This window comes from Labrus bergylta, chromosome 24 (genome assembly GCF_963930695.1).
Source record: "Labrus bergylta chromosome 24, fLabBer1.1, whole genome shotgun sequence".
Classification (NCBI taxonomy): domain Eukaryota; kingdom Metazoa; phylum Chordata; class Actinopteri; order Labriformes; family Labridae; genus Labrus; species Labrus bergylta.
The window spans coordinates 6,883,189-6,899,875 of NC_089218.1; the positions used below are offsets into that span (position 1 = coordinate 6,883,189).

General features: G+C 41.7%; 1 protein-coding gene across 2 annotated transcripts in view; it reads right to left on the minus strand.

The window, feature by feature from the left end:
• The window catches only part of LOC109984135 (cholecystokinin receptor-like), a 35,513-nt gene extending 20,178 nt beyond the window's left edge, over nucleotides 1-15,335 (minus strand). For both annotated transcript variants that reach the window (XR_010665543.1, XM_065952045.1), the window contains exons 1-2: nucleotides 14,923-15,335; nucleotides 2,568-2,816 (exon numbers count right to left, since the gene is read on the minus strand). Coding sequence is in view for 1 of the 2 variants with exons in the window: in XM_065952045.1 (XP_065808117.1) it covers nucleotides 2,568-2,816; nucleotides 14,923-15,070 (397 nt within the window). In the remaining variant the exon portion in view is untranslated. The remainder of the gene's footprint in view (nucleotides 1-2,567; nucleotides 2,817-14,922) is intronic.
• Nucleotides 15,336-16,687: the final 1,352 nt, after the last annotated feature.

Genomic DNA, 16,687 nt, shown 5'->3' on the forward strand with positions numbered 1-16,687 from the left:
CTTGGATTTACACAACACAACACAACAACTGCTACCTCCTAATGGAGATTTAAGAAAAAACTCTCTAACATCTAGAGAACACGACTTTAGTAAGTACTACCCCCCGACCCCGAGCAGGGTCTTTTTGAGGGGTAGATCTTTAACCCAGAACTACATTTAAAACCTGTTTCCTGCGGTCAAAGACAACACAGTTCCTCAAAAGGTCCGTTGTTCTGGGGGAAAGTTCATGCAGATGAAAAAGGGGCTTTAGCCTTAAATTTTAGTGAAACTGGCTCACATTTTAACGGAGAAATATTTGGTGATGGACAAAGCTTTGCAAAAGTCACTACAGCTACTTAGTCATGATGCGAGTGGATTGTTTGCATTGGGGTTTTTTTTGCATTTAACCCTTTAAAAACTAATTTTTGAGCAGTCTGGCACTAGGATTTCCCTTGAGGTAAATTCAGTTAATTTCTTCCAATGAAGGAGAGAAATGGATGTGACAAAGAGACTATTAGGTGAGCCTCAGGTGTAAAGCAACAAAGTTTGTACAGAGCCCAAGTCAATGTAGTGACAGTTCGCTACAATTCATTGATTCATGTAGGGCAACAGGAAATAATGCATTTCCGCCATCTTTTTCCTGGAATTTAAACATAAAGACCACAATGAAAAAACAAGATATGCATTGTTACAACATTAAATACTTTGTTGAGGAAAAGGTGAAATTCCAGTGTATTTATATGTTCATATTGTGCAGAGAAAATAAAATGTTATGGCAGTATGTATCTTCATTGAAGGACATCTTGGTCGTCTTATCCAAGTTATGAAAAGGCCGGTATTCAGAGATGATTCATCTTCTCCTTGAGTTAAAATGGCTCACACAAATATAAGAGAACAATCAAGGTTTTTCTTGTGATTTCCAGTCGGAAGCAGCTGGCCCTGCTGCCCTCCTGCTCCTTATCACAGCTCAGAAAGCTCAGTAATTGAAAAGGAGATTCAGTCCTGCCTGTTCTCACAGATGGTGCGTAGCATTTCCAAGACAATAATGGGATAGGATTGTGTACCTGCCCATTCAATCGCTCTTCTTGACCATTCAAAGCTCAATGGCAGGCGAGGAGACAGAAAGCATTTGCGGCAGGATCTCGGGGTTCTCTCCCCCCGTCTCTTGTGCTCGGGTCTGACTCAGGCCTCACGTGGCACCTCGAGTCTGGCCTGATGGGAGCCAGCTCATCGCTAAGTCACACTCCTAGAGATGAGTGACTGTTCGAGCACTTTCAGCGTGATGGCTACCTTCTGACAGGCAAAACGAAAATCAAGCCCAGAGAAGAGCAGTTTGAAAAAGACAGGTTTTTTATTCTGACGGAGAGCAATTTTCAGGCAAGACTTGATGACCCAACAGGTCTCCTGATGAACTAAAGGAGAGGCCAGGTTTCAAACAAGTCGATGAATGAAATATAAAATCAATTCAAACCGCTTTCTTCTGCCTGTCAGCTCTGTTTAGCATAATTAATGTGAATTAGGGTCTTTTCATGAGACTCTCTTTGGCTTTTCATTTGAATAAAAATGGAGAACAAAGAACCCATCACAGGCACGATTCGAGGTATTTGACTCACATGTCACATTTATTATTCATTTCCTTTTCCACATTTGTCTCCTTACTTTTGGCTGTTATTGTAAGTGTTTTTTCTCTCTCTTTACGATACAGTACGATGGGATGAGGTAAAGCACAGTAACATAATGTGATCCGGTACGGGGCCATGACAGTTAAGGTAATATTTTAAAGTCTGAGGTGTCCTTGAAAACCAAAAATTGGCAGCGTGGGTTGATCGGTTTTTTTTTATTTAAATTTGACAACAATACCAAGCGGCAACCTCCGGTCTTGAAAAATGAAACCAATGCAGAAGTGCAAAATCCTGCAGTTCTTTAAGTGTCCACTTGAGGCTGGCTCAAGGAACACAGGAAGTCACATACACACAACAGGCAAAAAAGCCCATTGTGTTTACAGCCTGGTACAAAAAACTAAATATATCTGATAAGTTATTGTCTTCATGGGCACACACTGTACAGGGGGAACAGCTCTGTTTTGATTTTTACAACAATCCATTGTGAGGCGCGTAGCTGACGTGATTGACAGGTGGGCGCGATGTAGCGGTTCGACTCAAAAAACTTTGACAGATGCGTACTCTTACTACCATGGTGAGGATGTTTGAACGTAACGCCGAGCACCAGAAGTACCTGAATTAGATTCTGAAGTGATGCTACCATTTGAGGTTTTCCTCAAATGGGAAAGAAATCAAAGCAAAGATGATATTTCATATCAACATGTCTTGAGACTGCTAAGAAGTTACTTAATAATGGGGCAATAAATGTGATCTTCACTGCTCTGGACAAGCAAAGTGTTTTATTGATCAGTGCAAAGTGCTTAGTGATTACTGTGCCAGCTGGGGAGATTAAGGGCTTCATCAATTTCTGCTCACTTTTAAAGCAAAAAAAAGTCTCCACACCACCTTACTTCAAATCTAACAAGCCGCTTGACGACTCAAATGTTGCCGCTCAAAAAAAAACCAAAAAAAACAGTTCCTCCTCACCCATCAAGTAGGTGACGGTCTTGCACATGGCACCTCCGAAGATGAAGTCCTCCAGGATGTTGGGGATGAGGGTGAACGGCATGCAGAAGACGGCCATCATGAGGTCGCTGACGGCCAGCGACAGCAGGAAGGAGTTGGTGACCGTGCGCATGCGCTTGTTCAGCATCAGGACCACGATGATGAGCAGGTTGCCGAAGGCGCTCAGCAGGAAGATGAGCGAGTAGAGGAGGATGCGAAAGGAGTCCATCTCTGGCAGAGAAAGAGAGAAAGGGAGATTAGTTATTCAAATTTTGATACTGACAGAAAACTGCATCATTAGGTGTTTTCGCACCGCAGGATTATTTCACAGTTCTGGGAACTATTTTAGTTTCTAGAACCGCGTTTAGAGGAACCTTTACAGCTCCTGCTTCAGAGTTGGTACTCTCCCATCACAAGAGGGACTTTAAGCGACGTAATTGCACAGTGATTGGTCAGTGCATGTTGATTGGTCGAACACAGGAGCCAATCCAATACCACCACCTGACTTTTTTAAATCCCACTGTAAACATTAGGTAAAAAAAAAAAAAAAGACTAAAAGTGGGGGGGAATGGACTGAAGCTGCTAAAAAATAAATCACTCTGGGGCCGGCTTATGTCACTTGAAGGTTTTTTTTGGGTTTCTTTTGCCAACACCATGGCAGTGCAGAAAGGCAAAAAAAAATCCCCATGGTGAGTCGTTCTCAGGAAACTCTCTAGAGGAATTTTTCCTCTTCAGAAAGTCCCCAGAACTGTTTTGGTCTGAAAAAACACCAAATGACAGAAAGACTTCCACCTTCCAGATGAAGACAACTAAAAACGTTTCATCTGTCTGCTTCGAGTTTTTTTTTCCTTTTTTCCATCATTCATTCAAACCTTATATTAAATTACTCATGAAGTAATAAAACAAGATGACATTGAGGGAGAGAAAAAAAAGTGAGAATAAACCGAAACAACATGGATACATGAAATAAACAAAGTGTATCACGATGTTGTTCATTGGGGAAATAAGACTGGAGGCACATAAACAACACCAAAGCCTATTATGAGGCAGAATAACTTGGCATAATCAACATCTTCAGTTGAGCGAGTGTCAATATTTGTCTTCTCACCCTGTGTGCCAAGCGATAATTGAAATGATAATATTGACAGGAGAAGACGAAGACAAACAACATCATCAGTGCTGAGTGGGGAGGGGAGGAGGAGAGGGGGGGGGAATATAACTCAAACTGGAAACGCAAGGTTGAAAATAAATAGTTATTAGTATCACCATTAACAGCATCATCCTCATGTATACCAGATACAAAACAATAACAATGAGACAAACGACATCAAGGACATTCATTCAATTTCAAAGCAATTTAACAATAATGCTGAGAGCAGAAAACAACTCATTTCAACCAGTCTGAAAATATCAAAAGGAATAAAAATATCTTCTGTGCAAACTAAGAATGAAACAGTGTTATGTGCTTTTACTTCTCTCAGCAGAGACATAGAGCTGAGCATCAGGGAGACCAGGACAGTCCAGCTAGGGGCTTTTTGGGGATGCTCTCTTCACTCACACCGGCCTGTCACAGTGAATCTGTTCGAGGATGAGAGTACATGTAAGGGGACAAGGTCGGGGCAGGCCATGTGCTGCGCCGACTGAGTCCTCAGATTAAAGACAGCGACATGGGACAAAGTCTGCAGCGTGGGCCTGGATCACCTTGAAGGCACACGCACACGCACACCCCATCATGACGAGTCCAAATCAGGACACCAACAGCGCTGTCACTTTTGGTGCCAAGTGTTGAAGTTTGGGGTTTAGGAAACGTGTTTTTCTGACAATTTCGGTGTATATTCTAACTACAAAAATAACACTGGAGCGAGGCAACATTTAAATCTTCTCAGCTCATTTCATTGAGGACTCAAAAAGAAGAAGGCTGCCCAAACTCACAATTTAAACTGCAGCCAAAATATAGGCTATTTTGAAAATATAAATCCCGCCTCAGACATTGCCAATCATAATCTAGGACTTGGCACCTGGGGTGGCCAATCAGATTTCAAGGGGCCCCCCAGGCTCCCCCTGTTCCCAGGTCCATGATGTTTGGACATGGAAGCGCTGGATCAACTTTAAAGCGGGAGTTGATTTGCATCAATGTTTTTCTTCTTTGAGTTGATCTGCAGGATTCATGCAGACGCTGGGAAAAGCTCATTTTGTTGCAAAAGTTGTGATTTCATTGTCTCTTGTTTGTAATCAGTGAGTAAGTGCATCTTGAATTAGCAAGCTGGCACATTTACAAAATGTCCACTAACAATCAATTTGTACACAATAATGAATTCTATCCGTAAAGCGCTTTTCACAGCTAAAGTGCCGGTTACCAACGGTTACCAAAGAAAAACATTTGGCCTTAAATTGACAGAACAGACAGTGGCAGACTACCAAACTCCTGACAGATGTTGTTGTCAAAATAAATGAAGATGTTACATCTCTGTTTCACACACTTTAGAGAAGCCCATTTCACTGGAAATATTCTCATGTTGCAGCGATAACTCGCTTATCCAGAACTATTTTACATTTAAAGAGGACCTATCATCCCCCTTCTCCACCTTTCCAAACAGTCCCATGTGGTCTAAATGAAACATCTGTGCTGTGCTTTGATCAAAATATAACATGAATCAAGCACCAGAGGAGGTTTGTGACCCTGTATAAACCAGCTCTCTCAGAACACTCTGTTTTGGTGTGTGTGTCTCTTTAAATGCAATGAGCCCCCCCCCCCCCCCCCGAGTTTTCCCCGTAGACATCCCTCCTCTGTTGCGAGAATGAAAATGGCGGACATGCTTTTGTTCTAGGCTGGGGGTGGAAATATCAGGGAAGGGTAGTTTTTTTGTTTTTTTTTTACCAGAATCCCACTGTGACATCACAAGGAGAGCACATTTGAAACAGAGAATTTTTGTCCATGTTGTAAGACTTATGCAGACCACAAACAAAGGACTGGATGAATTTATTTCACATTTTGTGGGCCAGTAGACTCTCAGGTTATCCAGATACATGTTCAAAAACACTGCAGAAATTGATTTGTCATAATATGTCCCCTTTAATGAAACAAAAAAACAGCAGTCAGGGGATTGTCGGACAAATCTTAGAGGCAGCAGCCACTATGAGATTGCATTTATCAGACAATCCACTGACGCACTATACATCTAACATAAAGACAGATGAGTTGTTGAACTGGACCATGGACACCCCTTCTTCCTGAAAGACCCACTGGCCCGAAAGTACAAATAGGAATTATTCCTCAGATGGCTTACGGGTCAATTTCTGAATATTGAAATTAAAGTCAGTCACATGCATCCAAAAAAAATAAAAGGTAAAACTGTAGCACACATGACAAGTTGGATAATAGTTTGATTAACACAACAGCATAATGTGACATGTGCACAATCAACACTAACTCATGAGACTTCATTCATAAACACAAAGCAGGCGGCTCAGACCGGCAGCTCCTATTGTGTAAGATTTTTTGTGCGACGCGGCCGAGTGAAAATGGAATTATCTATTCATTTAGCAGCAAGAGGTATGTATGCCCCCCTGAGCGACTGCAGGACAATTCACTTTGGCTCCTTCGACTCCCTCAAGCATGACAGCTGAGTTCAAAAAAAAGAAAAAAGCAAAAGCATCTATAAATACATCACAGGTAAGAGAGCGGCGTTCATCTCGGAGATGCTCGCATGGAGCAGCGAGTCGTTGACGTGGAACATTTTAGACCATGACCCTGAGCTGATAGACAAAGTCTGCAGCTTCTGTTAAGGTCACGTCTGTTTATTTAACCTCTGTTTGCTCTTTGTGGACCGGGATGCTAGTGTTTAGTCGCAATGATCATTTACACTCACTCTTCTTTTCTTTCTTTTTTTTTTTTTAAGAGCGTAAGCAGTACTTTACAGGAACAGGAAGTAATTTGAAAGCTCGGCCAATTATAGGCGGCAGTGGAGTAAGTTGAACGGAGCAGGATGTAATCTGGGTAAAGTGATTAAATCTTTATAATCACCGAGCAGTCACAATCTGAGAGGTGACTGAGAAATCATTTTAATAAAAACCTGGCTGTAAGGCTGTTCTTCACTCCGAGCACCGGGGAGATGATGCAATGCTCCAATTTGATATAAATTACAGTTAGCCCGGTCCAAATGGGATGTTGTTGCTAATTATAAGTGAGCATAGAGTCCTATTCCAATGAAGCAATAAACATCAGCCATAAAGGACGTCCTGATCTTGTGGGAGCGAGCGGCTAATTCTCCCTTTTCAAATAAAGTTTGGATTAGAACTGATGTCCGACTTTTCCAAAAAAATAGTATAGCCAATTTGTGGACCCGTTTACACGATAAGGGAAACCACAACTTTCTAAAAAATGGAAATGTACTTTCAATCGATCGCAGGAATGATCAACTGCAGAGGTGTGGACGCGAGTCACATGACTTGGAATGTGTTTTTTCCTTCTTTTCTGAAAACCTTAAAATATGACTTTATGGCGATTATGCTATGAGGTTTAACAATTTGAACTTTTAGGAATTGCCGGAAAATATCTCAAGGTGATGTGAAACAATGATCTTGGTCTTGATGAAACTCAAAACAGCCAAAAATCAGCGTTACTGTCTGTTGGTGTTTACAGCTCAAATCTTTAAAATAAAACACTTGTCGGTGCCCTTTGCAGTCGTTCACCTTCTATGGTTTCTGTCAGCTTCATAGCTCTCAGATTTCATCACCCAGTAGATTCATTTTTATGTAAGCGGCTTTGAGAGCACAAGATCCAACAGGTTATTTACACATAAACATTTGCTCCTCATCACCATTAATGGCTGTATTTCGGAGCCACTCCATTCCAAACTAGTAAACACTTCAAATTGTGAATAAACTACTGCCGATGAATGTTTTTCTCAGAGTGGATGCGCGTGTCAACAAAGCCGATAAATAACCATTTCACTTCTCAGAGCACTTTAAGAGCTCCGGCTTTAATTCCCTATTATTCTTTTTATTACTGGTTGAAAAAGCAAATCTGATGCTGCCGCTTTTCAAAATGTACCGCTAAACCCCCAACTTAATTTCTTCTTCCCTATAACAGGTTCAATCAAAAGATAAGAGATCAGGGCAGAGATCTCCGTCATGCTCGGAGCAATCACAAGGAGGAAGAAAAAGAATAAGTGAAAGCCAGGAGTGAATTCAAAGATATGTGGATCCCTTCTCGACTGGTCTGAAAAGGAGAACACTGGACCTGTTGGCTTTGTCAAAAGAAACCCAGTTTGGTTTCCACTTCATCTTGATTGTTTGAATTTGCACAAAAAGGGAGTGAGTCCGAGTCATTGTGTGGATTTAACCTAGTGGCCCTCTTGTCAGCGCTGTACTCCACACATGACCGCACTGCATTAACAGATCTCAACAAGTGATGGCAAATTAATTCTCTGACAGCAATTTAGTTCAGTGCTCAGTGTGCAGGAGCTGCTCTCTGTGTTGCATTTTATCAACGTAATGAGGCGAGTTACTGTAACAGTCAGCAGCATGCCACCCCATGAGAGACCACTATTGATCTCATGATACTTTGGGAATTCAGTTGGAGAGACCTTGATTGTACTACACCAGCCAGCTCAGCACATATTCGATACCCATGAGGGTCTGACATGGTCGTTATCTGGTGATGCCATTTATTCTTCCTTCCCCTGCTTCATTAATAGTGTTGTTCATATACTGATACCACTGCTACCCTCTAGAACAGGGGTTCCTAAACATTTCAGCCCATGACCCCCCCAATGTAATGTTTTCATATGTTTTTGGAAGGAATCTCGCGACCACCCTAATGAGGTCTTGCGACCCCCCCCCCCCCAGGGGACCACAACCCCCCCACTTTGGGAACCAGTGCTCTAGAATGCAGGATTGGGTAACAGTGAGATAACCAATCAAGACGATGTCATTAGGTAACATGACGTAAGGGAACAACAGCGGAGTGTATTGTACCCTAAATTAAGAATCACCATAACAACGGTTTCTGATGCTTTAGTGACAAAGCATGCCCAGGAGCCTGCTAGCTAGCATGCTGCTAATATTAGCCGAGTTTGTATAAAGCAAGACGGACAAACCTAGACAACATCTCTACTCGTTTACATGTTTGAGCAAATATTAAAGCCATTTATCAAAATTCATCCCAAGGACTCGGGACACTTGAGAAGATAGTAGGCGGCATGGGGCAATCAGCTTGATTGCAGACAGCTCATGTACAGCAGGTGTGAGCTCACTTCTATTTCAAGGAAAGCATTTGGCAGACAAACAGAGTTAGTGCACTGCAGCTTTCTCTCCTACGGGCTGACAAATTCAGTAAATCCCTGTCCATTCTGCTGTCACTGCAAACACAATGAAAGGAGGGCCCGATTCCTGCCAATCGCCCGGTCAAGTGACAAGGGCGCATGCAGAACTGTAAATTATATTCTCATCAGACGAGTGCACACCAATTACTATGGAAGGACGTTTAGAGATGCAAAACATTTTTTTTAAAGTCTTTTTCAATATGGCTGTGCATGGCAACTACCAAATTGATAGTGTAATGATGTTAAAGACATACAGAGTCATGGCTAAGGGTTTCGCAACTTCAGGTTAGGGAAAGAGAACGTAAAGGAATAGGGACGTTCCAAGGCAACTCATTTCCTAGTCGGTTAAACAGAAATTTTACATCCAGAGGTAAGAAAACTGTCAAAATTGAGCACGATGTATTTAGAATTGTCGGCAGGAAAAAGGACGTAATTTGGTTTGCCGACTGTAGCTGACGTTAGCAGCTCTTCTAACCGTCGGTCCACCCTGCAGGTTAACGACCACGTCGCTGTGCTGAATTGGTGACACGTTGCTCCGGGCGATTTGCCACCTTAACTGTTCTTACACACAAATAAGCATTTCTTGCACTTGCTGAACCAATTAAAAATCTGCTGACTAAGACTCTTTGCATGGAATAAAGAATAGCCGATCTCTAAAGGAAAGCCAATCAGAGCAATTTCCACTCCAACAAATAATTCAAAATAAATGATTTGTTTGTTTTTGTCCACTCTCCTTTGTACTTTCCTTTTTCTTCTTCCTTTGAAATCTTTTTTTATGAGTGCAGTCAGCTTGCTCATTAAATCTGAAAAAAAAAAAAAACACACCTCGCTTTACATCGAGACAATGCAAGGTGAGACACTCATTAAATACCTGTCATTAACTGTTCTGACCCCCACTGGTTGTAATTGATTAAACCAGTGGGTATAGTCTCACTGTACCGAGCACTAGCAATCTATTAAAAGAGCAGATGTCTTCAAATTTAACATTCAGCAGAGGCGCTTGCGACTTCCAATAAATCACCATGTAAGCAAGCTAACGCAGAGGTCGCGATGTAGCCAAAGGGGTGGGTGGGGGGGGGGGGGAACAAAGCATTGCAATTAGTTTTCCCAGGACTTGTGCGGTGGCTTTAACACTTTGCAAACTTTTACGAGACAAGATTACAGCTCGTACATTTTTGGGATGGTTTAATTTCCTCGCTGCGTATGGCTGCACAGGGGGTTCAAAGCCCTTTCAGACGTGGGCTGTTCCTGCTTGTATTATACAGGAGTGGAGGATTAAGCGGGAGTGAAATGAGTCCCTCAACGTATGCATTGAGTCAAACTGATAACAACCCCCCCCCCCGCTCAAGCATGGCCTGCCTTCATTCCATTTCTATAGCCGTCACAGTCTACTGCGTCGCAATACACCTTAACGGACCCTCATGAGTTAACTGATGAAATAAGAAAAGTGATAATAAAAGCTAAAACCTCACATAGATTTGATTTTATGTGAACACTGGAAATCTAAAGTTTGTTGTGCACATGAGGCAGCGTCTGGTTATTATGAAGACGCATGCTCAAAAGGATTTTGTACATTCTGTGCTTGCTCCGACTCACCAGGTCGCTTCAAGTGTTTCCAATTATTTGATCTGATTACCATGATCATGTTGTGACAGTCTGCATCGCAGTGTGTGGAACTAAATGCTAATTTCTTCAACAAAACTGGTTAGATATTAGAAACTCCCAAGCTGTGTCCCCCCTTTTTTTCCTTTTCTTTTACCCAGAGTGCAAGGTGACTGGTTGGTTGGTTGTTCATGTCATTACTTATGAGGTTCACTTCATGATAACTTATCTCACACGCACTCAAAAAAAAAGGGACTGGGTGAGCTCAGCAAAGTGTCACTTTGAATCAGCGGTGGGGGGACGGCGAGAGTCCTGGCCTGAGCCAAGGTGCAGCTGCAGATGTTGCTCTGCATAAGCAGAGCACACCCCCCCCCCCCCCCTCCCTCTGAACTCGCCCGCTCTCTGGAGTCCTGAAAGATTACTATAATGTGATGCATGTCAGATGTTGTTTGGTTTTTTCCCCGAGTTGTAGGAGTTTCACAGCTGCCTCCTTCAAAGGAAGAAAACGTAGCAGGAAGAAAACGCAGAAAACAGATGGAAGAAAACAATCTGTGTCTCCGGTATCAACATGTAAATACAAGCTCCCCCGAGGACAGGAGCGTCTTTTTGTGCATATAAATCTAGTGGTTATTTAAACGTGCATATTGGGATTACATTTTTTTTTTGCAAATTGGCACCATGAATTGTTTGCGGGATGAGCCATTAGAAGCCATGAGATGAATAAAACAACTACCACTGGATTAATTAGAGGCTAAACAAAACTTCAGAGCATGAAAGGCAAGTTCTGAATATCATTTATTTGAAATGGGTTTTATGGATGTTTGCTTTGAAAGAACCTCAGAGATAGATTTATTCTTTGAAAATATTAGTCACACTGAATTTAAAATGATGTGTATGGTGTCTGTGTGTTAATATTTGACTGGTTTATGCCTCTAGCGACGGGTCCCATTTTTGAAGACTCGCTACCAAGTGAAGGGGGGGGGGGGGGACTAATTCACATAGGAGGGGGCAAACTGAGTATATCAATTCAATTCAATTCTAAACACTTTATTTGTCCCCGGGAGGCAATTCAAGGGCACACAGAGCAGTAAATTAACAACAGTGCAAGTAAACAAAACATTTTAACCTGAATATAAAGTGTCAATTTAAATACAACTTAAAGCTTAAACTTAACTTAAAAAGACAAAATATAAAAGAGTAGATATAAGTGGACGGTGATCGGACTAACAGATGTAAACAGATGTAATCATAACTATGTGCAGTAGTGACCAGATGTAAACAGAACTATATGCAGTATAGAGGGTATGCACTGATGTCACTTTTCCTCCTGACCACGCCCCCTCTGATGTCAGCGAAAGATTCAAAGACAACACTGAGATGGCAAAAAAACAGGCGGAAAAAGTATCCGCTTACATTTGAACTCTTCAGACATCTGAACTATTTACGTCTGTGGACATTTACATATGGTCAGAAATTGGCTTTCCTGACTTTTATGAACCTTTGTCGAAAGCCCACAACATGATCCTAAACAGGGCAGAGCATGAAGACAGCTGGGTTCGATCGCTGATGGATGTAAAACTGAATCGACTTTGTAGTCAGAGTGTAGGGCTACGGCTGTTTCTCTGCATGTCAGTGATCCAAAAAACATCATCTGCTGAGTCATCATCTTTCTTTTACTGTTTGACTGATCTGCTCAGATTTTAAAGAGGACATATTATCCCCCTTCTCCACCTTTTCAAACAGTCCCCTGTGGTCTGAATGAAACATCTGTGCTGAGCTTTGATCAAAATATAACATGAATCAAGCACCAGAGGAGGTTTGTGACCCTGTATAAACCAGCTCTCTCAGAACGCTCCGTTTTGGTGTGTGTGTCTCTTTAAATGCAATGACCCCCCCCCCCCCCCCCTCAGTTTTCCCCGTCGACATCACTCCTCTGTAGCGAGAATAAAAATGGCGGACCTGCACAAAAGTTTTGTCCTCAGCGGGAGGTGGAGTCCACATGTGGAGACATCAGGGGAGGGGAGGTTTTTAATTTTTACCAGAATCCCACTGTGACATCACAAGGAACTTTTTCCCAGAATTAAACAGACGGGTGAAAATGGGAGGAGGGAGAGTGAAGCGGGTTCAGATTATATTCATCACTGACTGAATGAGCGTTTCCTCTGACTTAAACAGCTTACTGCTCACCTTTTATTGATTTCTGCCACTCACTGGCTCCAAGTGAAGTGACTCCGCCCACCATGACATCATGTGCGTACCCTACAGCAGCCTACAGTGCAGAGTAATTGCTCCACAGTCTTAAATCAGAAAGAGTTATAATATATCATGTCTTTTTTTTGTTTTTAGACTTGGACAACAATTTTAAGAATGGTTTTCAGTATTTAAAATCCTGATTTTACCTGACATCCTTTATTTAATCCTCTCTCAGAAACCATCCTGCTTTGACGAAGATCCACTCTGTTTTTCATTCACTAAAAACCACACAAACAACCACCGGCTCCAGCTTCTAAAATCAGACTATTTTCTGGCTTTCTGGTGCAAAAAAATTGGATGTCAGCCTGTTGGTTTGGACAAAAACGAAGCATTTGAAGATGTAGCCATGGGAACTTTTAGAATCTGTCTTGGCCATTTTTATAATTTTTTAAAAATAAAGATCAAACAATACATTGAAATATCAATAATACAAAGTAAGTGATTTCTTCTTACACATAGGAAATAAAAATATAGAGAGGAAATTCTCACTTTTTCCCATTGCAGTAGTTCTTGTTTGGTTTAGGAAGGCTGCTTTTTTTCCTGTAAAATGTAACATATGACTTCCTGTTTACATCCATGGAGGAGCTGAGAACGAAAACAACTCATGTATTGGTATTAGTTGATCACTGGGAAATTCTTTTCTATCTTTTGTGTATGAAAAAGCTCGATTTGTTAAGTAGAAAAAACAAACATTTGATGCCAAGACACTATTGTGAGGAACTGTTCACTGTGCTACAAATATTGTCTTCAGAATAAAACAATAAACTAAATTATTTATCGAGACAACCAACCACCAAAAGTTGCAGCTGTTTCTTACAGAGGACAAAACAAGTGCCCGTCTGATGAAATAATTTGAGGTCTATTGCTTTAAAAAAAAATGTAATTTTATGCACCTTTTTTCCAATAAAATAAACAATTCAAACCAGATGTGAAAATATTTTTCCATCGCATCAGACGCTCGAGCGAATGAACAAAAATCTGAAATTCAATGAATCTGAAAATGAATCCACAAGTGGAAGGTGTTTTTGTTTTTTTCCACTTAATCCCCCCCCCCTCTTCCCCTTCCCTTGGATACAGAGTACAACAACAATACAGCTGCGTAATGAGGCTCCACTGCAGAGAAGGGAACGGCTCCTCTAAGGATTGAGGTTAATAAAATTAAAGGCACTTTTCTGTGTGTCACCTCAGCAGCATGCGAGTGAGGGAACGAGATCTGTCTGCAGGACGTTTCTCTTATTCAAACACTGAACACGCCCCACAGTGTGTAATTGCTCTGCAGGTGTTAAGAGCTTAAACTAATGATGTTTTTTAGCACATGCCTGTTTGAGGTCATTAAAAAAGTCATGCAGCACAGATTCGGGGGATTGCTGTGAATTATTTAGCAGAAGCTTAATTTCCTCCATGTTCTGCAGCAGTGGTAAAAAAAACTATTAAATAAGAAGTCTATCGCCCACGCTCAGACTTCATTACCCTATCAGCCCTTCTTTTTTTTCCACAGCTGTCCTGATAGCAGGCAAAAGCTCAGATGGGTCTTATCTCCTCTGGTGTGTGTGTGTGTGGGGTTTTAATCTCCTCAGCTTGTAAACCAGCAATTTTGGGAACTGCAAAGAAAAAGATTCAGTGCTAAAGAAAAACACTGAATGTGGCATTATCGACAGGAAGAGATGCAGCAGCAAATTGGGCAGCTTGGTGATTGATTGCTGAGTTACTTGATATCAAAAAAACTCCTTATCATTATTATGCTAAATAAACCAGTGAGGTAGAAGAATGAGTCGGTTCGGAGGCATCCAGTGAATCAAATTGCATTTTAAAGCAGGTTATCAGTCATGGTTGGCAGCTTGTAATTAGTGGTAAACAACATTATTAAGCTAAAGTCAGAGCTGGCGACATGTTTCCCTATACCAAGAGAAAACATTTTAAATATTTAAAAAAATAGAAAAAAAAAAAAAAGCTATTTTAAATAATTTAAGACATATTCAAAAATAGTGTAAAAAAAAAAAAAAACACTGTAACTATTAGGCGACAACACCTCTTCTGTACGGGGTTTCCCTGTCTGACACCACTTTGCAAGCATTTAAATAAGTAATAAACCCCTGCATGGATGATTTAGTGGAGACACAATTAAGGGGGGGGGGGGGGGGGTGATGAATTCTTACCTTTGACTCTGGCTGACGGTCTGGAGACGACTGAGCCGTTGTTGCAGCTGGTGTTAAAGTCGGTCACGTCCACGCTGAGGTTCCCCTGCTCCACGCAGCCCACCATCCCCCCCGCCGCGCTCACATTCACCGGCGTCGGCAGAGCCATCCTCTCTCGTGCTATCACACCTGTACGCGCTGTTTCAAACTGGAAGCCGCGGCTGGAAAATCAACTTGCAGCCGTGGCGTTTTTCTTCATAACAGCAGGGGGAAAAGTGCTGCGAGAGAAAAAAAAAAGCCCAAGCAGGAGTTGAGTGGTTTAAAAACCCTTTCCACGGAGGACAACCACAGTGTGGCAGGTTAATTGATGAAGTAACGCGAGAGGAAACCCCGCGAAGCGCAGTGCTGCGTTCACTGTACCGAGTGTGAAGGAATGAAGCCGCGCTGCTAAGGCAACTGAGCAGCTCTCTCTCTCTCTCTCTCTCTCTCTTTCTCTCTCTCCCCCCTCTCTTTTCACACATACACACTCCCTCTCTTTTTTTTCCATTCAACTCACGACTGCCACTGTACAACTTATTCAAAGCAGCTCATTAGGCGAACTATATCTGCCTTCATCTGCTAAATGTATGAAAAATATGTGCTGATGGCAGTGATGGATGCTCTAGGCTATGACAAACTCAACATGAATTATGACTGCTGCTCACCTGGTGTGTTTGTACATCTGTCAGCTTATTGTTGGCTCTTGGTCTGACAATGCTCTTTTGATGTGTTATTCACTTGTATTTAATTTAAAGAGCTATTAAAAAAGCTTAAGACTGAAAACTTGTGCTTATTAGAGAATATATTTTTGGCTAAACCTACATTCATAAAGGAGCTACCTGGTAAATGAAATGCATCTTGTGCATGTATTAAATTCACATTATCGTATCATAATAACATACAGTTGCAGGAAAAAGTATGTGAACCCTTTGGAATTTATTAGTTTTCTGATTAAATTGGTCATAAAATGTGTTCTGATCTTCATCTAAGTCTCAACAATAGACAAACACAGTCTGCTTAAACTAATACCACACAAACAATTATATGTTTTCATGTTTTTGTTGAACACAACATGGAAACATTCACCGTGCAGGGTGGGAAAAGTATGTGAATCCCTAGGCTAATGACTTCTCACAGAGCTAATTGGAGTCAGGAGTCAGCCAACCTGCAGTCCAATCAATGAGACGAGATTGGAGGTGCTGGTTAAAGCTGCTCTGCCCTATAAAAAACACACTCCAGTTTCGAGTTTGCTACTCTCAAGAAGCATTGCCTGATGTGAACCATGCCTCGCACAAAAGAGCTCTCAAAAGACCTACGATTAAGAATTGTTGACTTGCATAAAGCTGGAAAGGCTTACAAAAGTATCTCTAAAAGCCTTGATGTTCATCAGTCCACGGTGAGACAAATTGTCTATAAATGGAGAAAGTTCAGCACTGTTGCTACTCTCCCTAGAAGTGGCCGTCCTGTAAAGATGACTGCAAGAGCACAGCGCAGAATGCTCAATGAGGTGAAGAAGAATCCTAGAGTGTCAGCTAAAGACTTACACAAATCTCTGGCACATGCTAACATCTCTGTTGACGAATCTACGATACGTAAAACACTAAACAAAAATGGAGTTCATGGTGAGGACACCACGGAGTAAGCCACTGCTGTCAAAGAAAAACATTGCCGCACGCTTGATGTTTGTAGAAGGAGGACCTGGATGTTCCCACAACACTACTGGCAAAACATCCTGTGGACAGATGAA